The sequence below is a fragment of the Papilio polytes genome, unplaced genomic scaffold (assembly GCF_000836215.1).
Source record: "Papilio polytes unplaced genomic scaffold, Ppol_1.0 DF823692.1, whole genome shotgun sequence".
NCBI classification, from domain to species: Eukaryota; Metazoa; Arthropoda; class Insecta; order Lepidoptera; family Papilionidae; genus Papilio; species Papilio polytes.
The window spans coordinates 542,561-565,390 of record NW_013525512.1 but is presented as its reverse complement, the minus strand read 5'-3'; the positions used below and the strand labels follow the sequence as shown (position 1 = coordinate 565,390).

The 22,830-nt window shown below is 36.4% G+C and overlaps 4 protein-coding genes across 4 annotated transcripts; 3 read left to right on the top strand and 1 right to left on the bottom strand.

Annotated features, from left to right (window-relative positions):
* LOC106103989 (cathepsin L1-like) lies at positions 1 to 4,722 on the top strand. Its single transcript, XM_013283915.1, has 7 exons — positions 1 to 190; positions 455 to 546; positions 1,347 to 1,549; positions 2,457 to 2,592; positions 2,865 to 3,067; positions 3,633 to 3,828; positions 4,497 to 4,722. Exons 2-7 carry the CDS (start codon positions 463 to 465, stop codon positions 4,659 to 4,661), a joined length of 987 nt encoding a protein of 328 aa, XP_013139369.1. The 5' UTR covers positions 1 to 190; positions 455 to 462; the 3' UTR covers positions 4,662 to 4,722.
* Positions 4,723 to 5,647: 925 nt separating this feature from the next.
* On the top strand, positions 5,648 to 10,217 carry LOC106103991 (cathepsin L1-like). Its single transcript, XM_013283916.1, has 7 exons — positions 5,648 to 5,725; positions 5,914 to 6,008; positions 6,796 to 6,914; positions 7,243 to 7,375; positions 8,252 to 8,460; positions 8,630 to 8,825; positions 9,879 to 10,217. The coding sequence occupies exons 1-7, from the start codon at positions 5,695 to 5,697 to the stop codon at positions 10,077 to 10,079; spliced, it is 984 nt and encodes a 327-aa protein (XP_013139370.1). The 5' UTR covers positions 5,648 to 5,694; the 3' UTR covers positions 10,080 to 10,217.
* A 1,699-nt stretch (positions 10,218 to 11,916) lies between these two features.
* On the bottom strand, positions 11,917 to 15,525 carry LOC106103970 (zinc finger C4H2 domain-containing protein). The gene is made up of 5 exons (XM_013283890.1): positions 15,352 to 15,525; positions 14,980 to 15,151; positions 13,701 to 13,879; positions 13,276 to 13,467; positions 11,917 to 12,571 (listed from the first exon to the last, which is right to left on the bottom strand). The coding sequence occupies exons 1-5, from the start codon at positions 15,408 to 15,410 to the stop codon at positions 12,445 to 12,447; spliced, it is 729 nt and encodes a 242-aa protein (XP_013139344.1). The 5' UTR covers positions 15,411 to 15,525; the 3' UTR covers positions 11,917 to 12,444.
* A 272-nt stretch (positions 15,526 to 15,797) lies between these two features.
* LOC106103942 (general transcriptional corepressor trfA-like) lies at positions 15,798 to 22,829 on the top strand (the record flags this gene model as incomplete). Its single annotated transcript, XM_013283859.1, has 6 exons — positions 15,798 to 16,186; positions 16,261 to 16,740; positions 17,752 to 17,847; positions 18,450 to 18,797; positions 19,218 to 19,499; positions 19,746 to 22,829. Coding segments are annotated over exons 1-6 (4,425 nt in total), but the record flags the coding sequence as incomplete, so codon positions are not given.
* Position 22,830: the final 1 nt, after the last annotated feature.

The following is a 22,830-nucleotide window of genomic DNA, read 5'->3' as shown; positions in this document are numbered from 1 at the left end:
ATAGTGCAGAAGTAAAGTGCATTTTCACATATCTCTCTAATTACCATGCTTTGATCTAAATTATATTGTCCTGTCATCATTTGGGAACCTCTGATATGTTTCCATTTTCCCTTTTCCCCTTAAATAAAATTTAGTTATTACAAACTGTTACTTGTATATTTAACGCTGTGGAAGTTAGATCTATATTAAAGTAAGTATATTATTTATAATAATCAATTTAATTTATTTATAGTAGTTCTTAAAGTCCAGTGGCAAGTTATATTAAATTATTTACTTTAACAAAAAGTAATTTGTGATTTTAATTCACGATTTTATTGTCCACCTAAAAATATATTATTTCGAGGTCTGTATGTTTATTATTTTGTATAATACAGATTAAACGTAGTGTTAGAACTATAGTTAGAGGAGTTTGTTGATACTTTATGTTGTCTTAACCAAGTTGTTTATGTTTCAGACACGAAGATGATTTTCGTAAGCGTAGTGTTGATAGCGGGGGTCAGTGCGATGTCAATAGATTTACTGCAAGATGAATGGAACACTTTTAAGGTTAGATTAATTGTTAAATATAGGTTCCAGGTTACTGCAGAGCGTTACAAAAGTAGCAACCCTCCTCAAGTATGCCCTACTTAATAATTCTGTATTTTACATCAGTGAAGTGCGTAGCGAGATTAAGAGCGCACACCTTTGACTAAACTATCGACCAACTGTTTGGTCTCGCTTTGATTCCTATAAGCTTATATGGAGGTGCGCACACTACTCGATTTTTAGTTGTGCAACTAAACAATTGAATTGTCGAAAAAATCGACAATGACACAACAGTTGTCCTGTTTTGTTAAAGTTTTGCGCTCACTGTAACTCACACTTACTTTTTTGTTCACCCTCATTCGAAAACTCTTTAATATTTAAAATAAAAGTGCACATTGTACTTGAACCAAGTCAGCAGTTCTTTTACAGATAAATATTCTAGTAAGTCCACTTGGATATGGTTTAGTTTGCGCCCTTTATTACTTAGATTAAATGCATTATAGATTACTTGCTGAAGGAAAACTTCGTGAAGCAATCTGCACATATCGGCGAAGAAATTTAAAAGATATGTGAAGTCTACCTGCAGTGCAGCGTGGTTGACTATAGCCTAGTCACCCCTTATTAGGATAGGCTTCGAGCCACGGGCGGATCCAGCTTTAGCGCCAGGGGGGTCACATAGTCGTGGTCAAGTCAAAAGCTTGACATAAGATATAAATATATCATGACCCCCTCACCTGGATCCGCCATTGCTTCGAGCCCCTTAGTGGGGACGTATTGTGAGCTGGTGATGGTGATTAATGGTTGATACTTTTCTTTCCTAGCTAAAACATGGTAAAAAGTATGACCCCTTAGAAGAACATCACCGCAAGCAGGTCTTCCTGTATAACAAACATATCGTAGAAGAACACAATCAACGCTACCTGCGCGGAGAGACCACATATTACATGAGAATAAACGAATTCTCCGATTACTTTGATACGGAAATTAATAATTCATTGTACGGATTCAATATCACTGATTATCTGTAAGTATATTTTAAAATAAGAAGGGTACACCGGTAGAGGTAGACCTAGAAAGAGATGGATTGCGTAAAAGGTGACATGATCAAGAAGGGAGTGATGACTGAGATGACGTATGATAGAGTTATGTGGAGGACAAAAACCTGTTGTGCCAACCTACGGGAGTAGGATAAGGAGAAAGATGATAATCTGCAAGTATCTTTTTTATAAAAAAACGCTTAACTTTTTGCATTCTAAAAACTTTCAACTCCCAATATAAAAAGTTCAAATGCTCAATTGACAATGTGTATCTTGCTTTGGATTTATGATTGGTTGAGAATTTATTATATTTGAAGCGGCAGAGATTTTTTTATTCTCTCAGTTCTTGCATTACCACGTACACACCCTGTATATTATACATTTCTTAATCTTAGTGTAAGATATACAAGGTGTTTGAGACCTGGTTCACATTCGTGTTAATTAACCATTTCAACCTTGATTCTTCATTGGTAATCGCTTAGTGTTTGTCCCTTTCTAGTAGAGAATTTTTTCCATTTTACTCACCCCTTAGTTTAGGGGTTTTTATTACAAAATTATTCAAAATATGCTGTGATTTCTGACATCCTACATAACAAAGAAATGTGGGTTTATGCTTTATTAGAATAGTATAAATATAGATGCATTTACTAATTTTTTTTTTGCATTCCTTAGCTCTAGGCTTTTGCTAGGATATTGTTCACGACTATAGTCTAATGGCGTGATTGGAACCTACGACCATGAGATCAAAAGTCCGTTCCGTTGAAGTGTCAATTATTTTAAGGTCAAATCTTAAAATAATTGACACTTCAATATGTTTCAAAGGAAAACCTACATTATTGCTGACGAAGATACCTCTGTCATGTTCATGAAACCTTTTTTACCTTTACTCTATAGGTTGCATGTGGATAAAGGAGCCACGTTCATTCGGCCAACAGATTATATACCCGAGGAAATAAACTGGGAGCACAGAGGTGCAGTCACTCCGGTCAAAAATCAACGCGGCTGCGCTTGTTGTTGGGCCTTCTCAGCTGTAAGTCGAATTAGATGGATCACCGAAGCTCTTGATCGTGCCCCAAGCTCCCATTACTATATGTAATTTCTATTTATGTTAAAAACTTACTTGTAAAATGAGAAGTCATGGAAGAAGTTGGTCGATTAAAAATAGGTGGTGTCCATTCGACCGATATTTTAGAATGTGCTCTAGAATACAAAAAGGTTAAGAACCCGTGGTCTAACTAGAATATGAAAGACAATATTTCTTAATTTAAGACTAGTCGAATCTAGTTTAAAATTTATATACAGACTGGTGCTTTGGAGGGTCAAGTCTTCCTTAGCAAAAACGTACTGGTGTCGCTGTCGGAGCAGAACCTTGTTGACTGCGATTCGCGGGGCGACGGCTGCAGCAGCAGCGGTAACATGCTTTCAGCATTCGCCTACGTCTCACAGAACCAAGGCATCGATAGAGAAGACGCCTATCCCTATTACGCAAGAAAACAACAATGCGCGTGAGTTGTCTAAAGATATTAATTCCAACTAGGCGTTACAAACCGTTAGAGCATGGGCTCAGTTGTTTAAGCACTTGACTTGTAATCTACAAAACTTGAGTTCCAATCCCCCATGTAGCAATATGATTTTAGATTTACATATGTACATAAATTACTCGACGTTCTTACGGTAAAGGAAATGATCATGATGCCTGCACATATCGGCATGAAATTCAATGATTTGTGAAGTCAACCCGCAGTACAGCGTGGTTGACTATGGTCTAGTCACTAACTTAGGGTAGCCACCGAGCCCCTCGATGGGGACTTATGACTTATACTTAGCTGGTGATGTAACAAACGTACTTAGCAGAAATATGACGATGTAGATATTATCCATTGAAAATTTCATAGAGATCCGTTAAGCCTGGAGATACGTGTACCGAAACAGACAGACAAACACATTTTATATTTCATCAACATATAATTTGCTTTCTGCTTCTAATGTTTATTGCTATTGGATTTAAGTCGTACGAAAAGTAATCTGCTTCTTCCGTCTTTATAAAATTTATTCTTTGTACAATTGCAGTTTTAAAAACGTAACTGTGGGCGCACGGTCTGCTGGCTTCACGGCGATAATGTTTGGAAACGAGTTGATTCTAAAAGAAGCTGTGGCGACGCGAGGCCCTATCTCAATCGCGTTCCATGCTATGCACAGCTTCAGAACTTATAAAGGCGGCATATACTATGAAGATAGGTGTAATGCCAACAACCTAAACCATGCAGTTAGTTTTCATTGTTTTTTAAACTTCTTATTCTAAACACGACTCAAGGAGATTTCTCCTACAGGAAATTAGATAAGTAACATTATCGTTGGATGATTCATAAATGGTTATATTTTAATTGATTTTTCTATTCTAGGTTAAAAGCATGAGTTGAATTAGATTATAACTAAATGTTTCTGTTATAATACTTTATTATTTTCATCATCATCTTCCTCCTTATTCTACTCCCGTAGCGACGCAACAGGTTTTTGTCCTCCACATAACTCTATCATGCGTCATCTCAGTCATCACTACCTTTTTGATCATGTCACCTTTCACGCAATCCATCCATCTCTTTCTAGGTCAAGGGAGGACCCAAGGGGGGTCGTAACCCCCCTGAGCTGATAGGCTGACCTTGACAAAATATATATACATTTTTTGTCAAGCTCTTGACTTGATCACCACTATGTGACCCCCCTGGCGCCAAAGCTGGATCCTCCCTTGTTCTAGGTCTACCTCTACAGGTGTACCACACTCATAACTAACATTCTTCTTGTAACATGCGATTCATCCCCCCCATTTACTATTTTATCATTTATTTTTACGGCTATTCAAGTTCACCTTCACTCGTCGAACCTACACTTGTGCGGAGCTACTCTACAAAATTGATTTCCTGTTTTACTGTTTAGATGCTGGTGGTAGGATATGGTAGGGAGCGAAACCAGGACTACTGGCTGGTGAAGAACTCGTGGGGCACTGGATGGGGATTGAAGGGCTACGCGAAGGTCGCTCGAAACCGGGGAAACAATTGCGGAATTGCGACCATTGCCAGTTACCCGAATATAAAATTGTAACATTTAACTATTATTATAATCTGTTTTGTTACTGAAACTGTGTGAATTTAATTTCATTTGTTTTCTTCTTGACATAACAAATGTATTTTGTAGAATAATTTTATTCTTTTTAATAAATTCGTAATCAAACAAAAATATTGTTCATATTTAATTCCTTAAAACATGTGAAGTGTTAACAATTTCAAACTAATATTATAAATGCGAAAGTTCAGATGAATGGATCTTTGTTAGTTTGTAGCCTAAACCGCTGAACGGATTTCGATGAAATTTGATACAGATGTCGAGGATAGTCTGGAAGTACACATAGGCTTGCATTTCATTTTTGACCGACTTCCCTATAGAAGGAGGTACCCAAGTGGTCTGTATGTTTTTTTTTTTATATGTGTTACGGCATAACTCCGCCGCTAGTGGACCGAATTTTTGTTTAATTCCACGAGTACGGATTTGCGGGGAAAGCTAGTTTAAAAGCTTTTTACTTTTGGTGACTTAATGGTGACATAGTCTTCAAGGCATTATCTCCTTTTGAATTAGATAAATTCGAAATCGAATTAACTTACTTCTCATAATATTACTAATGTTATGAATGCGAAAGTATAGATGGATGGATGTTTATTTTAGTTTGTAGATTAGACGGCTGAACGGATTTCGATTAAATTTAGTGTTGATGTAGAGGATAGTCTGGAAGAACACATAAGCTATTTTTTTTTCCATGCGGACAGAATCAAAAGCTAGTATGGTACATAAAAAACCCCCTCCTTTCTAATTTGGGGTCAAAAATCGGAAAAACATACACGTACATTGGAAAATACCAATTTAGTTTCCTAATAAGGTAATAATAATAATTACGTATTTAACATTTTATCCTTAAAATATATAAAAGGAAAAAAAAACAGATTTCCTCCAAATTAGTGTCATTTAACTACATATAAATAATAAATTAATATTATTATTGTCCGTTTTCCTTGGAATTAACAAACACAATTATTTACAATTTCAAATTGTTCGCGTTTGTATTCAAATTAGCAATTCTTTAATGTATACGTTATTAAAAAAAGAAAAAACGAGTATGTTAATAACTTAGTGTCTTGTTAAAACATTTCTTAATACATTCATTGTTTATTAATCAGATAAATTTAAAATCGTCAGAGTTTTGCCGCTTTTAATTAGATTAACAATGAAAATATCTTACAAAGTTTTAAACAGAAAAAATTTCCATAGATTTTGAACGTTATAACATTTTTTTCTTTTGCAGATAATACAATGCGTTTATTGTTGATAATATGTATCCTACTGGGTGTTTGTGTGTTGATTTTACAAGTAAATGCCGACCAATGGAAAACCCTCAAGGTTTGTTTACTTGATTTTATTCAAGATTAGTTTTCGCCTACGACTCCGTCCTTGTGGAGTTAAAAAAAAGAAAGTGAGTAACCTTTAATGTTTTTCCAGACTATCCTCTACATCTGTACCAAATTTCATCGAAATCCGTTCAGCCGTTTTGGCTACAAACTCTAACAAACATCCATCCATACATATAAACTCTAACATTTATAATATTAGTATGAAGTATGGTATCGATATAATAATAACGACATGCCCACTACATTCCAAAGTACAGTCACCTTCGATCGCGTTGTTCCACCTAAAAATCGACAATCGTTCTACACATTGAAACGATAAAGAGGCATAAATAAATCCCAAAGTTCTTTTGAATTTCAATGAATTTCGAATAACAGCTTTATCATTTACTAGCTGTGGCTCGCGGCTTCGCTCGCGTGAAATTATAAAATATAGCCTATGTGACTCACATATATATTACCTTCATAATGATGAAAGGATTTTTAAAATCGGCCCAATAGTTTTTACGTGAATCGAATACATACACAAATACAAATGTTTCATCTTTATAACATTAGTATAGATATAGATTGGTTAAAAACGGACGGGGTTTTAATGCAATCTGTGCATGGTAATGTTTTTGTAACTGGTATACCGCGAACTAAGGCGACTGTACTTGTAACGTAAGGCTTTTGATGGTTGTGAATAATGAATATTGTTTCCGGTTATTCGATAAAATGAAACTAGCGAAGATCAACATGATATCGAAGAACTATTAATTAAAACGGAAAACTTACAGAAAGATGAGCAGCCCAGTCTCGATGTAACCACTTCGCAGTCAAATGAAAACGACTCATCGAATCTTTTATTAAACGAAATTAGACGAATTATTTTCAATTACAAATCATCGGCGCCAAAGTATGTATTATGTTGTTTCTTTTAAAACAAGCTTTCGCCCGCGACTCCGTCGGCGCGAAATTAAAAAAAAACAAAAGTGTGTAGCCTATGCGTTCTTCCAAACTGTCCTCCATATTTATGCCAAATTTCATCAAGATCCGTTCAGCAGTTTAATCTACAAACTCTAACAAACATCCATCCATCTAAACGTTCGCATTTATAATATTAGTTAGATTAAAAAAGCACATTAACAAAGTTTTCAATAGGATTCGAATGATTATAGTTATATGCCCAAAGACTTATCTTTCATATTTCAGTAGAAAAGTGATGATTGTTTGATTTTTGTCAGAATGCTCGGCCCCGACTTAGCGTGGACACTGATTGATGCCGACTTGCCAAGAACAGTAAATTGGACAAAACGCGGTGCCGTTTCAATCGTCAAATCTCAAGGAAAATGCGATAGCTCTTATGCTTTCGCTGCGGTAAGTGTTGAGTGCAAACGAAGCGTTAATAAAAAGAAACTGGCCTCGTATTATTAACCGACTTTTTTTGTACAGACACATTTATAAGCTATGTTGTATTTTTGTTCCGTATCTCGTTTCAAAATGTTCAAACGATTGTTGCCTTTAAGGTAAACACTGTATGTTTGTCCAACTGTACCTGCGAGTACAAACTACTATTTTATTGCAATTCAGCGAATCATTGTATTAATTATTCCAGTTCATATTATGCGCTGGATTCAATCACTAGAATACTACATTTAATCTGTCACACTAAATAACTAGACACAATAATCATACTTCAGACTAATGTTATAAATTTAGATGGATGGATGAATGTATAGATGGATGTTTGTTAGAGTTTGTAGTCTAAACGGCTGAACGGATCTCGTTGAAATTTGGTATAGATGTAGACGATGGTCTGGAAGAACAATAGACTATTCACTATTGTTTTTTCACGCGGTCGAAAGCTAGTAAACATATAATTACAAGTTGACATACAAATCAAGAACGTCGGTGGCTCAGTGGTTTAAGCACTTAACTTGTAATCTACAGGTCTTGGGTTCGAATCCCGCCGTGTACCAATGTGATTTTCGATTTTTCGAATTTTCATATGTACATAATTTACCCGACGTTCTTACGGTGAAGGAAAACATCGTGATGCAACCTGCACACATCGGCGAAGAAATTCAAAGATATGTGTGAAGTCGACCAACCCGCACTGGGCCAGCGTGGTTGACTATGGCCTAAACACCCTAATTTAGGGTAGGCTCCGAGCCCCTCGGTGGGGACATATAGTGAGCTGGTGATGGTGATGATGATACAAATCATATTTCAGCAAAAATACTCTGTTTTCAGGCTGGTGCGCTCGAAGGGCTCTATTTCAAGTATAATAATTATACACTTTTACCGCTGTCTGTTCAAAATTTGGTCGACTGCAGTATAGACTTCCACAACCACGGGTGCAACGGCGGTACTATAGAGAAAGCGCTGGAATATGCCGCTGCCAATCATGGCATCGACCCCGAAAGCGAATACTCTTACGATGGAAGCAGTAACACTTGCCGGTATTTTTTTAATACAAATATTATTTAAAAAATGTAACACTATGTTTACATTATTTTTTATATACGAAGAACCTTAAACCGTCGTTCATATATAGTAGTCATATTTTCGACCAAGGAACCCGTGGTATGTAATGTTCATGACATATTTTTACTACATTCGTGTCCGTAGGATGAAAAGGTCAGCACTGGTTTTGGTGAATATGGGCTATACGTCACTTATGAACGGCGACGAGTCGGCGCTGAAACGTGTGGTCGCCACTCAACCTGTCGCTGCGCGCATTCGCGTCTGCTTTTACGATTTCATGTTCTATGAAGACGGCATCTACTCAGACAGTTGCCCCGATGAAAAGAGAATCACCGTTTCGGTTCGTACCCATGACTACTTTTTGCCTACTTACAAGTTGGTACTATAACAGCCAATAGGCGAGAGTGCTAATTTTTAGAATTGCCTCTACCTTATAGATAAACTTATTATAAGTACTGAAATAAATAATGATTATTGAATTGCAATTAATGAATACGTAAAAAAAGTAGTTATAAAATTCCCTGCGCGCCAGCCGTCGACGCGGAACATCACTAAAATATGTCACTTGTCTATAAAATATAGACCCTTGTAGCGCTGACTTGCGCGTGGCTTCCTAGCACGCGATCTATACAGTCATCTCACTTGCACCGCCGCTCGCGCACAGCTATCTCGCTCACTCCGTAGTGGAAAGCGGCAACGACGCACTCACCGAAGTTCACAGTTACATGATATCGATAAGAAAAAATTTCATTTTGATTGATTGTATTCAGTTTAAAACGAATTATTTTTATAACTACTACTACTACTTGACGGATGATAGGGTTTGTAGTCTAAACTAGCTGTTCCCCAGCGGCTTCATCCGCATGAAATTATGAAAATTTTATTTTATTATTTACATTTGTCAGATTATCAATGCAAATGTCAAAATGACATGACATGACAAACCTTAGCAATCTTTCTTTCTTGATGTTGGCAGCAACTTATGGTCTCTTTCCCACATTATGATTTTTATCTAAAATATTTACCCTCTAAGTTTAATGGCGTCAAAATATATAGCCCAAAAGCAGGACGCAAGTGTATGGTTTTTTTTATTAAAAAAAGAACTATTCAAAAATATGTTGTAATTGCTGACATCTTAAGTAACAAAGAAGTGTGTGTTTACGCTTTATTATAATAGTATAGAAGTATAGATTGCTGAACGGATCTCGATGAAATTTGGCAGACACAAAGAACACATAGATTTACTTTTGTCTTTTTTTTAATTCCACTGAGACGGTGTCGCGGGCGAACAGCGAACACAGTTAGACATTGCACACCCCTATCGTCTACCATATACTATTGACGATGGCGCCTCTCAATTTATTGTTTATTCGATTTGTGTTGTATCTTCCAGGTTCTGATCACAGGCTACGGTAGATGTAAAAAACAAAATTACTGGCTGATAAAGAACTCGTGGGGCACCGAGTGGGGCATTAAGGGCTACATGAAGCTGGCACGCGACAGGGGCAACCAGTGCGGCATCGCCTCCGCAGCATTTTATCCCACATTACTTTTAACTAAGAATGCTTATAATAAACTTCCTGCGCTCACTTAACAAAATCATTTGAAGAACGCATATAGATCAACAAGGATATCTGGCCCGGTTAGGGTTAAGTCAAACTATAACTGCTTTACAAATAAACGCAGTATAAAATTAAACTTAGGAATATAGTAAGTATAAGCAAATATTAGTACAAATTTTGCTTATATTGTTTACTAGCTTTCGCCCGCGACTCCGTCCGCGTGGAATTTACAAAACAACAAAAGTGAGTAGCCTTTGTGTTCTTCCAGACTATCCTCTACATTTATACCAAATTTCATCGAAATCCGTTCAGCCGTTTGGGCTACAAACTCTAACAAACATCCATCCATCCATTTCGCATTTTTAATATTAGTACAACTCTTAGTTTAGTAAGGTATAAGTCACGAGCATAAGCAATATTTCATAAAGATGTATGGAGGGAAGGGAAAGGGATGGGGGGGGAGCAAAGGCGTCAAATAAACCACTACAGACTGAAGTTTGTTATAAAAACAATTATATTCACAGTTACAATAATTATATTTACAATTAGCAACTTAATTTAGTATTGAAGTTACATAACTGCGGGTTTACACTGCCGCACATCGCTGCAGTGTAACCCACACTAAAACTACATTTACCCGATTAGAAAATTCTAATGTTATACCAAAGAGTTGTTTTATAATAAACATATTCGAATATTGCTCAAAACTACAAAACTATTGCATTTGATAAACTATTTTTTACTTTGATTGGTTGAAAAATGAAGAAAAATATCGAATCGTTTGATTTTTTAATTATCAGAGAATTTGTTGTTTGATTACCAACGGGTAAAATTTCACCATCAATCGGCAACAACTATTTTTATATTTGACTAGATCATGTTCCAAGAAATAAACGTTAACCACTGAACTTCATAAATAGACAGGCTATAAATGTTATTGCATAATTTCATTTTCGCTATTTTGACGCTGATCTGCTGGTGAGATAGAATTATTAGTAAACTCAACAGACTTATGTAGAAACTAAACAAACGCTTATTTTTATACTTTTAAATGTATACTCAAGCTTGTTTTATTTTTTTCCCCTTTATTTTTAGCCTGTATTCATCATTATTTTATCAACTTTGTAATAAAATATTTGCCATCTGAATGGATTAAGTGATTGTATTATTTCCTAAGCAATGACCTATCTATTTATAGAGATCAGTGACAACAACCTAAACACCATCCTATTTTGGAGGAACATATGTACTATTCAGTAGAAATTATAACTGTCTATAGATAATATATCTACATAATCTATACATCTATAGATAGAGTGTTTCATACAAGTTTGATCGAGAATGGAATTACTGTCATTTTGCATAGTAAATAACAATTTACTTCAACGAAAGGACGCCAGATGTTTTTTTCCTCCACTTTTCTGCTATAGATTACGTATCTATAGATTATATATCTATACTTACATTAAATGATATTAAAATACAGACAATTAGTTTTCTATCTCTTTTGAGTAATACTAAAAAAACTTAATATTATTAAGAATTAATATATACACTGTACAATAAACTACAATAGTCTATATAAGAAATACTTAACTAACATAGATGGAGAGACTTATTTGACCCGGTAAGCATCAGTTCGATGTCAGTAAGTGTTATAAGATGTCATGTAATGTTGCTTGTTAGAATTTATTTTCTACTAGCTTTAGCCCGCGACTCCATCAGCGTGGAATTTTAAAAAAAAAACAATAGTGAGTAAATAGCCTGTGTTCTTCCATACAATACTCTACGTCTATATCAAATTTTATTTAGATCCAATACAAAACTAGAATCAATACAAAAACAAACAAATAATTAAAACATTAAAACTTTATCGTACAAAGAAGTTACCAGTAAAAATATTATACCCTATGTCTAGTCTTTACTTCTTAAATGTCTTTGGTCAGAAGTAACCGAGATCTTACCGGGTTAGATAAGCTTATCATATTATAACCTCAAAAATGTTTTCAAATATGACCATCAAGTAATAGACATATATTGGCTCCTATGTAAAATATCGTACGTAAAGCAATTTACGTATCAAATAATCTATATACATAGGAAACCAAAATCTGCAGTTTTTAACGTTATTATCAAAGATTAAAATAAATATAGAGTAGGCACAGTTGACACTTCACGTGAGACATTTTTCACATAATATTGTCTAAAATAGTATCATACATAGCAGTGAATCTTCGGTTATTTTCAAATTTACAGTGAATTTGTAACAAAAAAAAATTGAAATTTTGACTTACGATAGTCTCCATAGGAGTCATATGTCAGAATAATCTTAAACATATTGACGTCGAAATTATAACCTCAAAATGTACTTTAGTTTACCTAGTTTAGAGCATTGCGTTATTTCTTCTTGGGTTTCTTGGGGTTCCTGGAGCGGCTCTTGGCCTTGCAGAGAGGACAGATGGGAGCGTTCCTGTGGATCTGCTGATGGCAGGATAGGCACGACTTCATAGGCGGCGGCTGCTGTCTGTAAACACAAGAATTACAATAGAAACACGTGTAATATGAGTGCTTACAAGTGTTGAGAAGCAAATAATAAAATAATAAAAAAAATTAACAAACACTTGCTGCGTTGCGATAATTGGCTAACTAAACTAAATATATTATACTCATTTACCCTTTTGACTACAAAATTGTTTAGAAATGTTTTTTAAAAGAGATCCAGAAAGGTCGAAATGAATTCGTTGTTAGAAGATCGGAATTTGCATTTTAAAAAATTCAGAATTTTTATAAACTAGCTTTCACCCGCGACTCCGTCCGCGTGAAATTAAAAAAAAAACGAGTAGCCTCTTTGTTCTTTCAGACTATCCTCTACATCTATTACAAATTTCATCGAAATCTGTTCAGCCGTTTAGGCTACAAACTCTAACAAACATCCATCTAAACTTTCGCATTTATAATATTAGTATGAAGTACGATTTATTTTCGACAACTTTAACAACTATAGGCTTTACCAGCCGATGTTCGAGGCTAGGTTTGATACGTAAAACCTAGCCTTTTTAAAGAGGTTTTTAAACTATTTTATTATATTACCATTCACTTTTGAGAGGAGGTAATTGAGCCCCGAAAACTTTAGTGTCGTTAACAACGCAGCAAGTTATAACAAGGTGAGATAGGAACAGGGATATCGGAAATGTGGAAAAATAAACAAAAACAAAATCATAATCAAACCTCAGCGAGACGGTAATGAAATCTTGTTGTAGGGCAGACCTGAACGCGGGCGGCGGGGGCGGCTTGCGCGGCGCGGGGGGCAGGAACGCCGCGCCCCCCGCACCCACCGCGCCCCCCACACCCGGCGGCAGACCCGCGCCCCCCACGCCCCCAGCACCCCCCACAGAGCTCCGCACTGACGCCGGGAAACGGCTGCGGAACGTCCGCCGTCACAGATTATAAAATGTTTACGTCATAGATTAAAAAATATACCACAGATAAAATATTATATCATGCTCATAGATTACAAATTAAATATGAATATAAAATTATATTCACCCAGGACTTTATTGTTTGATCTTAAAAATCCTTAAAAAATTAAATTGTTTTATTTATAGAAAATTGTTTAGAGTAGAGTAAAATTAGCTTGTAACATGCATACTCACTCAGGTGTGATGGGTGAGCCCTCCTCCTCATGCAAGTCTGGCAGGCGATCAAGGCCGAGGCACTGCCGGCGCAGCATGTCCACCTCGGCCTTCAGCGGCCGGTAGTCCTCGTGCAGTCGTGATGCATTAGATAGCTTCCGGCCCATGCTCTCCTCTGTTTGTTTTATTACTGTCTCCATCTGGAAAATTAACCAGTATTGTATCATCCAATGATATGTATTCAGTTGTTAATGATTATATTTTTCAACGTAAAATGAGACAAAAATGATGGTAACCCTATTTTTATAACCAGGTTATATCATTGAACATTGAGAAATAAACTAGCATTTGCACAGAGTAACTCACATTTAGAGATAATCAGTTGCTAGCATTATGCATAGTTAAACTTCTAAAAGAGCAAACTTTATACAGACATAAAAAAAATAAAGTGAAGTAACATTATTAAATACAAGATAACTATTTGTAAATTTGACAGACATATTATAATAAAAACAATTATTAATCACAAATTAAGAGAGAAAACATCCAATCCTTTAATACATCTAAGATATTTCATGTATTTAATAATTTTATTGTCAACAGCAGTTTTTACATTGTCCAGTCTGTAATTACATTAGTCTATGCGGCGTCGTTGCGCGGGAGAGCTCTCGAAGTAGTAAAACAAACAAACAGAGCTACATGTTACAATTGTGCTCCAACAATAGCCCGCCTCTAACAATAACAAACATTCTATGTCTAAAAGTCATTCACTACACTCAAAAACTATTCTTGTTCATTGAAATATTGAAATACAGTACTTATTTTATATTTTTAAGTTTTAAATAACCCAATTCCCCTAGATTTGATGAAACAAAAAAATATAGAGTTTAGAGATATAATATGTTGTTATTATTATTTTATATTGTAAATTAGTGTCAATTTATATTAATAACTCAAAAGTACACATAAAAATATGATTTTAGCTTTCTATGCATTTAATTTTCTAAAGTCTAATAAAAGGACTGTCCATATTTAATAAGCTTGTAATTTATTTTTTTAACTAACATATAAAAGAAGGTGGCTCAATATGTCTTCGTTTTTTTTTATGTATTTCTGTTACCGTATATTTTATCGTCAGGTTAGCAATAAGAATAAGTATTATATCTTTGGACACAAATGTTAATTTATAATTTAATTGAACAAATAAGATGTATGACTGTCATGAATGGAATTTCACATTCCTGTGTACATTATTTAAACAAATTTGTATAATACAGTTTAGTATATCATGTTATTTTACCGCATTTATATCTGCATGTATCTGTCGTAGCTCTTCTACATGGCTCATTTTCTCCTGTTGTAACAGCTCCATTTCCCTCTTGTATTGTGCCAGACATCGCCCTTCCTGATCTCCACTACGTACTTCACTGACGATACTTCTCTTCAAACGCTCCAAGGTGATCGTCTTATTTCTAAAAACAATAGTTTATTATTATTGAAATACGAAATATTATGATGCGCCTTTTGTACACACTAAAACATGATTAACGTTATGTTTATCAATACAATATAACGAAATAAATTGAGGTTTAATAATTATTTTGTGTCAAGTACTTATTGATCGTCTCTACAGGTGCGAAAGCATTTGAAATAACAATCCCAAACGGAGTACCTGATTTCTTTCATAGCTTCTAATTTATGATATATTTCGCGTTCGTTCTCTGCTGTCATTTCTCTGTTATGTTTATTGTAAATAAGCTGTCCAAATAATCGGTTTTTCGAAAATAAAAACTAAATGAAAACGCACAAAGCGACAATGCAGTAAGCCGCACATGAGATTAACTAGTGATGTGCTGAAATCAAATCAATCTGCTATTAATAATGTCGATAAGAGTCGATTTGAGTTACCACAAACAAGATAATAATGCAGTTTACTATTAATTAAGTTGTGACTTTGAAACTTCATCGATTTTCCTTTATTACTATAATTCTGGCAATATAAATAATAACATATAAATACAGTAAAGTTGCTTATATAAAAAAACTTAACATTGGAAAAGTAGCATGAAAAACAAACAAAGCTCATGAGTCGTACTCATTGTCTATGAATTGCAATAATGAAAATGGCCGCTTGACCGTCGAAAGCGGCTTGCTGTCAAAATATAAAAATAATTTAAAGTAGCGCGTATGAATAATTCTAATGAAATCAAACGAATTTTACAAAGTTCTTTTATATTAAGATTGGATGAAATAAATAATTTTTAGCTCAGATGTTGTAACAATTAGCTCGCAAAGGTCATTTACACCTTTGCAATTCGCTTCGTGTCGTGCGTACTGAAGCAGCACTTGTGAATCGGTGTTTACGTCCCAGGATGAGTGAGGAGGATAGTGAAGGCTCGCCCGTGCGGTTCAAACGGAAAACCAAGATTGTTGACGTCTTGACTTCATCAGAGTCCGATAGTGATGATGGCATCGGCGTGGCGGATACACGTAGAAAGAGACTTCGGGTAAAAAGCAAAGTTAGTTTAGCAACCAGAGTCATATTTAAAAACATTATGCTATAAAGCTTACATATTTTCAGGTATTAAGTGACGAGGAGTCTGCCAGCAGTAGTGACAGCTCCGTGGCGGTCGGTGGTGTTCGTAGACGTGAGCTTCGTAAACTGAGATATTCGGATGATGAGAGCGATCTCTCAGGATGGACTACTGATGACTCCAACGCAGCAAAGACACAACCAACACAACAAAAACCTACTGGACAGACATCTGGATTCGCATCGGACAGTTCTGAAGGCAATTCTGATAAATGTTCAATCTGCCTTCTCCGCTTTAAAGACCAGGAGGTGGGAACTCCGGAGAACTGTGACCATATATTTTGTGTTGACTGCATATCGGAATGGGCGAAGAATGTCAATACATGTCCTGTAGATAGAATTACGTTCAATTCTATAATTGTGAAAACACATGCTGGTGGTAGTGTAATAAGGTCTGATCCCGTGATAGTGTTGCCTCGGAGACCTTCATCAGATATATTTATAGTTGAAGATACAACATACTGTGAGGTTAGTATTATAATACAATATTATAAATACAATCTTTGCATTAAATACATGATCGTCTTTAAGATGATTCAAAATAAAAAGGCAACAATTTCAGCAATATAAACATTTTTAATGTACCAACTACTCAACTCATTAGTTAAAGGCAGACCAAACAATTAACAAAATGTCCAAAGGTAAAGTTATCTATAAAAATTATAGGCTAGAAAGCTATGAGTCATTAATAAACAATTTTTATCCTAAATTACTGTGACAAAGATGGAAGATATGAAACTATTTACACAAAGTATTATTTTTGTAAACATTCTGTAATCACAATAGTTAACCATAAAATTTATTTTATTTGTTACTTTGTAAGAAAGACTTTTCAAAGTAACAAATATGTATTGCTTTCAAAAGCCTGTTTCAACGATAAAATGCAAATGAGAAGTAACAGTAACAAGAATATATTTAAACTATATGTTGTCTAATATGTAGTGAAGCATGGTTAACTATACTAAAATTAGTGCTCTGCAGATCAACTTTCAGTTCATAAGTTTGAAGCAGATCAGTGAAGCTTGCAGCTCAATTAATTGTACCTGCATAGCATTATGATTTGCATTCATACTGAGAGTTGTCAGTTACCTGGAAAGTTGCAATAAGCCATGAACTGCCAATTTAGTTGTTGAGCCACAGCCCAAAGTCCCAATGAGCTGGTTCAGAGTTACGACTAGTAATGTTACAATTGAAAACTGTCCTTAATTAAGAATTGCGGTGATGGCTTGACCACTCACCAATAATAAAGGCATTATCTAGTTAAGTTTTATGATAATACTACTTTTTACTATATTATAAATGCAAAAGTTTACATGTATGTTTGTTACTACATATCTACAGAATTGCTCAACAGTTCTTTCTGAAATTGGGCAATCATGTAAACAATAGTCTAAAAGTAGACAGACTATTATTTAAGTTTTTTTTGTGCTGACAGTTGGGGTTGACAGTAACATAATTATTGTAAATTTATTACTACAGGTATGTGCAAGTCCAGATAATGAAGAAACAATGTTACTTTGTGATGGTTGTGACCGTGGATATCATATGCAGTGCCTCAACCCTCCCCTCAACACAGTATGTATATACCAATTACTTCTTATATCTATTTACTTGATCTTATATACACATAGTTATATAACAAAGTAACTTTCGATTATTACCATCGCTGATTAAAAAGTCAAAGTGTAGGTAACTGACAATTATTTGATAAGTCACATGCTTCATCATCAAAACACCAGCTCACTATACGTCCCCACCGAGGGGCTCTGAGCCTACCCTTATAAGGGGTGACTAGGCCATAGTCAACCACGCTGGCCAAGTGCGGGTTGGTTGACCTCACACATATCTCTGAATTTCTTCGCCCATATGTGCAGGTTGCATCACGATGTGTTCCTTCACCGTAAGAACGTCGGGTAACTTATGTACATATAAAAATTCGAAAAATCGAAAATCACATTGGTACATGGCGGGATTCGAACCCAAGACCTGTAGATTACAAGTCTAGTGTTCAAACCACTGAGCCACCGACGCTCAAACTAAAGTCACATGCTTGTCACATATTAAATCCCCCTTTTCAACATGTTTTTTCGATTTTACTACGAATATCGCTAATCTAAAGTTTCTTTGTCTATGGTGGCACACTTAGACTGTATGACTATGAAATATTTGTTTTTCAGGTGCCTTTATCTCAATGGCTTTGCTCATATTGTCAAGACCTTCTAGACGCTAACAACACTTCCGATATGGAAGACCTGGAAGGCATCAGGTCACGTCGGTTGCGGAGAAATTTGCGATCAATGCCGAGAAATTATGATACAATAGAAGAACCATCAACATCAAGTGGTCGGAGTAATGTACGTTTAAATGAACCGACTACTTCCCGGGGGACGAGCACTTCTCAAAGATCTAGATATTCTAGAAGGTCGACAGGAACGCAACGAAGGAAACGGAAATTAAAGACTAATGCAGATGTAGACAGACAAAATAGAAATAAAAAGCTTAAGAAGCTAAAGAAGAAAAGGAAGGTTAGTAATTACAATATAATGCTATTTTGGAAGGTTTTGACTTATTTTTTTGTTAAAAAGATCGAAATTATTATTAAATCGTTAAATGTGTCAATTTTGGATCTAATACTATTTGTTAGATTTTAAAACACATATTTTTCATTTGTCTTATTTTAATCATTAGGTCAGATTTTTTTAATTCACCATCAGAGATCTTCCATCTTTTAGTACTTTATGGCCAAGTAATAAAAGTCATTTAAAACACCTTCAATATGTGCCACTAAAAATCCAATAGAGGTCAAAATTTCAATTGTAATTTGTCCATTTAACATATTATTTCATACTTAATTTGGCCATAAGTGTAGACTTAGTAGGAACATACTAATCTCGATATAACTGGTAACCCTTAAATGAAGTACTATAGCTAAAAATATGTAACAGACAAGACGGCAACCAAGAACAGCAGCCCGCAGGTCCCACGTGCGTGCGAGCGTGCGCGCTCAGTTAGTCAACTTGAAGATCAGCTCCAACGATGTCCGCGTGTCCTCTGCGGAGGCCCAGAGCCTGTCCAGCCTGCGGCAGGCCGCCGGCATCGCCTCGCTCAGTCTCTTCGGCAGTGCTTACGAGCTGGACCACTTCACGGACGATGAACAAGATACTAATTCTAGCGGGATGACTGCGGTTATGAGACCCACATCTAACATGCTGTCTGCTTATAGACAGGTAAATCTTACTATCTTATCTATCTTAATAATCTTACTATGTTACTAATATTATAAATGTAAAAGTTTATATGAATTACATTTGTCCAAAATGGATCAACAAATCTTGTTAAATTTGGTACAATTGGCTGATACATAGAGTCTGAAAGAACACAGGCTATAATACGATTGGTTTTAATTAAACGGGCAACTTGTTTAAATAATTAGAAATACATATGTGAAATAAAATCATGACTTATGTTTTCAGGCAAGAAGAAAGATGATTTCTATTCCATCACCTTCACAAACATCACCACCAGATATTCTTTCTAGCATAATAGAAAGTCAAACTTTACTGTATTCTAAGAACTCTGTCGTAACCGTATCTGTAGATGGAAATATTGATATCAAATTGAAAAGAAATAAAAAGAATAGTTTGCCGAAAAATAACTCCAACCCTACAAAAAATGATGATAAACTCGATCTTTCTAAAGGCGAAGATGCGTCTAAGAAAGCTCCCTCGTACCCCGGACAGTCGCGCGGCGGCTGGGGCGGCGGCTACCGCGGCAACTACCACAGGGAGCAAAACTCCAATAATTTCAACAGAGGCAATAACTACGACAATTACGGTGGCAACTACCAAAATCAGAGACAGGGAAACATGAATTACCATAATAACATGAGACGAGATGAAGCTGATAATTTTGGCAATTACGCGAGAAGACCACAGTATTCGCATAATGATGACTCCTTCTATGACAGACAAGGTCCCAATAGAAGACAGGTTCCCAACGACGCTAGAGGTCAACACTACGGCCCACATCAGAGATTAAATGATCAAGGGCCAGGACGATATAGTTTAGGTCCATCTTGGCAATCTTTTCCCATGGGCAGCGGACCGCGTCCTGAAAACCCAGTATCACATAATAGACATTCTTTTGGAGGATTCGAAAACCCACTCGATATGCGAATGGGGCAAGCACCTTTTCCTGGTAATACAAACTCAAATGATATGTTCCCTCGTTCAGAAAATGTCAATAAATCGCAACCTTCAGACTATCAGCCGTTACCTGAACCACCTATGTTTAGTTTCTCTAAAATGTCTGAACCTGAAAAATCTGAAGATGAAAAAAGTGATTCGGGGTTAGTTATCGATACGGAAAAATATGACCCGACTGAACCTACAAATGATGATGATGATAGTTGTGGGGATGATAAAACAACGAATCAATCTAAAGCGGTCGATTTGCCCGCCTTGCCCGCATTGCCCGCCCTGCCCGCCCTGCCCGCCCTGCCCGCCCCGCCCGCAGCCGACGAGCACTCCCCCCCGCCCACGCCCGCCGCCGTGCAAAATATATTAGCGGGTATCGACACTAGTACAATAAATGTGCCTCATAATATATTAGATAGTGCTGTAAGACAAGTTTTAAAAGAACATAGAAATTTAATATCTTCACCTAAGTTACAATCTAACGTGTCTAACGATAAAAGCGACGACGAATCAGATGGTGATTGTCCCAATTTTTCTATTTATTCAGCCACAAGTGTTCACATTGCAAATAATAGTAACCTACCTGTCGAGGTGGTCAAGGAAGTGCCTCAAGACAATCTTGAAGACCTCGTACAGGAGGACGATGATGTGCCTCCCCCAGAATTTACCCCAAACGAGGTGACTAATACACCTGTAACGAAAGCAATAATAGATACGACCATTAGTAATAAGCCACATTATTCTAGTTCTGATAGTAGTGTAAAAAAGAAAACCGACGAAGAATATAAAGAGAAAGTATCAAAACGATGTCCAATAACAACTAATACGAGAAATCCTATTAAAATAAAACTTAATACACATTCTCTTATAAAGAGACATATAAATTTATATGACGAAGAAGATATAAATGAAGAACCAGAGATAGATAAAGCCGAGACAGTCGATAAAACTGAGGCGACTGAAAAATGTGAGACAATCGAAAAATTTGACACAACTGGTAAATTCGTCTCTATAGAGTCGTTGCCAGAAGAAAAACCACAAGATAATTTAAATATCCACCTTGAAAATAATGAAGAAAAAACGGTGGAAAAACTCGACAACCAAATATGTAAAGACAAGGTTATATCAGAAGAAAAGAATGATACAGAAGTGCCAATGCTATCTCCGGCATCCGATAAATCAACCAGTAAGAAAGAAAAAGATAACAGTGACTCAGAGAAAGTACAGAATGCAGAAATAAACAATGAAACAGCAACTGAAGAAGTGAAGGATTTACAGGAAGAGGAGGAGGAATTACCAACTGAACTGTTATCAAAAGAAACAGATACTAACAATAGCGAGCTTGTTAAATCGGATAGCGAAAAATCTGACAACGAAGTCCATTCTGAGGATGACGATTCTGACGATGAACTCTGCCTTAAAGCTGATTCACCCGAAAAGGAGATCGCTCCGGCAAAGGAAGGTGTAGAAAAAATGACAGAGTCTATAAGTGAAACCGAAGACGAACGTAGTTATACGCCCTGTCTCGACGAAAACAAGTCGAAAGATACGTCGCTAGAAAACGAAAAAGAGAAGGGAATAGAAGGTCTAGACACTGAGATGATATCCGAAGATGAAGGAAACGAAATGTTTTCGGAAAATGAAAAAGCTCCCTCGGAGACATCGCTCACCTCGCCAGTTAGGACGCAACCGACGGCCGCAGAAGAGAAAAGGGTCTCGGTCAAGAAAAAAGAAAGCAAAGGCGAAGATCGCGATGATATTAAAAAGAAAAAGAAGAAAGAATCTAAAAAGGAAGTCAGGGATAAAAATAAAAACAAACATAAAAAAACCGATATTTCTTTCAAGAAGCTTAGCAAAAATGGTAAAGAAAGGAACTACAGAGAAAGGGATAAGGACGAAAAGAGCAAGAATAAAAAGGAGAGTCGCCGCGAGTCGAGCGAAGAAAAACAAAAGAGACGCAAGGAAAAAAGGAAAGATTTGGAGAGATATGACGTTCGCACAGTGGTAACTGAAAAAAGAAAAAAGATGAAAGACGCGTTTGGACGAGACATTTCCCCGCGCATGCGGTCCACCTCCCTGTCGCCGCTCGAGGACCCCTCGCCCTCGCGCACGCGGCGGTCCTTCTCCAGGAGTCGAAGATCCGTCTCAAGAGGTCGCAAATCGTTGTCCAGAATAAGAAAGTCGCCGTCGAGAGGACGTAAGTCTCCCTCGAGGAACAGACGATCCCTCTCGCGCACACGAAGATCTCCATCAAGGAATCGCAGATCACCGTCCAGAGTTCGCAAGTCGCCGTCGCGCGGCCGCAGATCTCGCTCGCTGGGAAGAAAGTCGCCTTCCAGAGGAAGATTGTCGGTTCCGAGAG

Excerpts from the sequence above, each read along its gene's own strand:
- LOC106103991 (XM_013283916.1), top strand. The coding sequence starts at position 5,695 with ATGTATACGTTATTAAAAAAAGAAAAAACGA. Across the intron at positions 7,376-8,251 it reads GCTCTTATGCTTTCGCTGCG|GCTGGTGCGCTCGAAGGGCT; the intron begins GTAAGTGTTGAG and ends CTCTGTTTTCAG. Across the intron at positions 8,461-8,629 it reads GGAAGCAGTAACACTTGCCG|GATGAAAAGGTCAGCACTGG; the intron begins GTATTTTTTTAA and ends TCGTGTCCGTAG.
- LOC106103970 (XM_013283890.1), bottom strand. The coding sequence starts at position 15,410 with ATGACAGCAGAGAACGAACGCGAAATATATCATAAATTAGAAGCTATG. Across the intron at positions 15,152-15,351 it reads GAAGCTATGAAAGAAATCAG|AAATAAGACGATCACCTTGG; the intron begins GTACTCCGTTTG and ends TATTGTTTTTAG. Across the intron at positions 12,572-13,275 it reads TTCATTACCGTCTCGCTGAG|ACAGCAGCCGCCGCCTATGA; the intron begins GTTTGATTATGA and ends TTGTGTTTACAG.
- LOC106103989 (XM_013283915.1), top strand. The coding sequence starts at position 463 with ATGATTTTCGTAAGCGTAGTGTTGATAGCGGGGGTCAGTGCGATGTCA. Across the intron at positions 1,550-2,456 it reads TTCAATATCACTGATTATCT|GTTGCATGTGGATAAAGGAG; the intron begins GTAAGTATATTT and ends TTTACTCTATAG. Across the intron at positions 3,829-4,496 it reads CCAACAACCTAAACCATGCA|ATGCTGGTGGTAGGATATGG; the intron begins GTTAGTTTTCAT and ends TTTACTGTTTAG.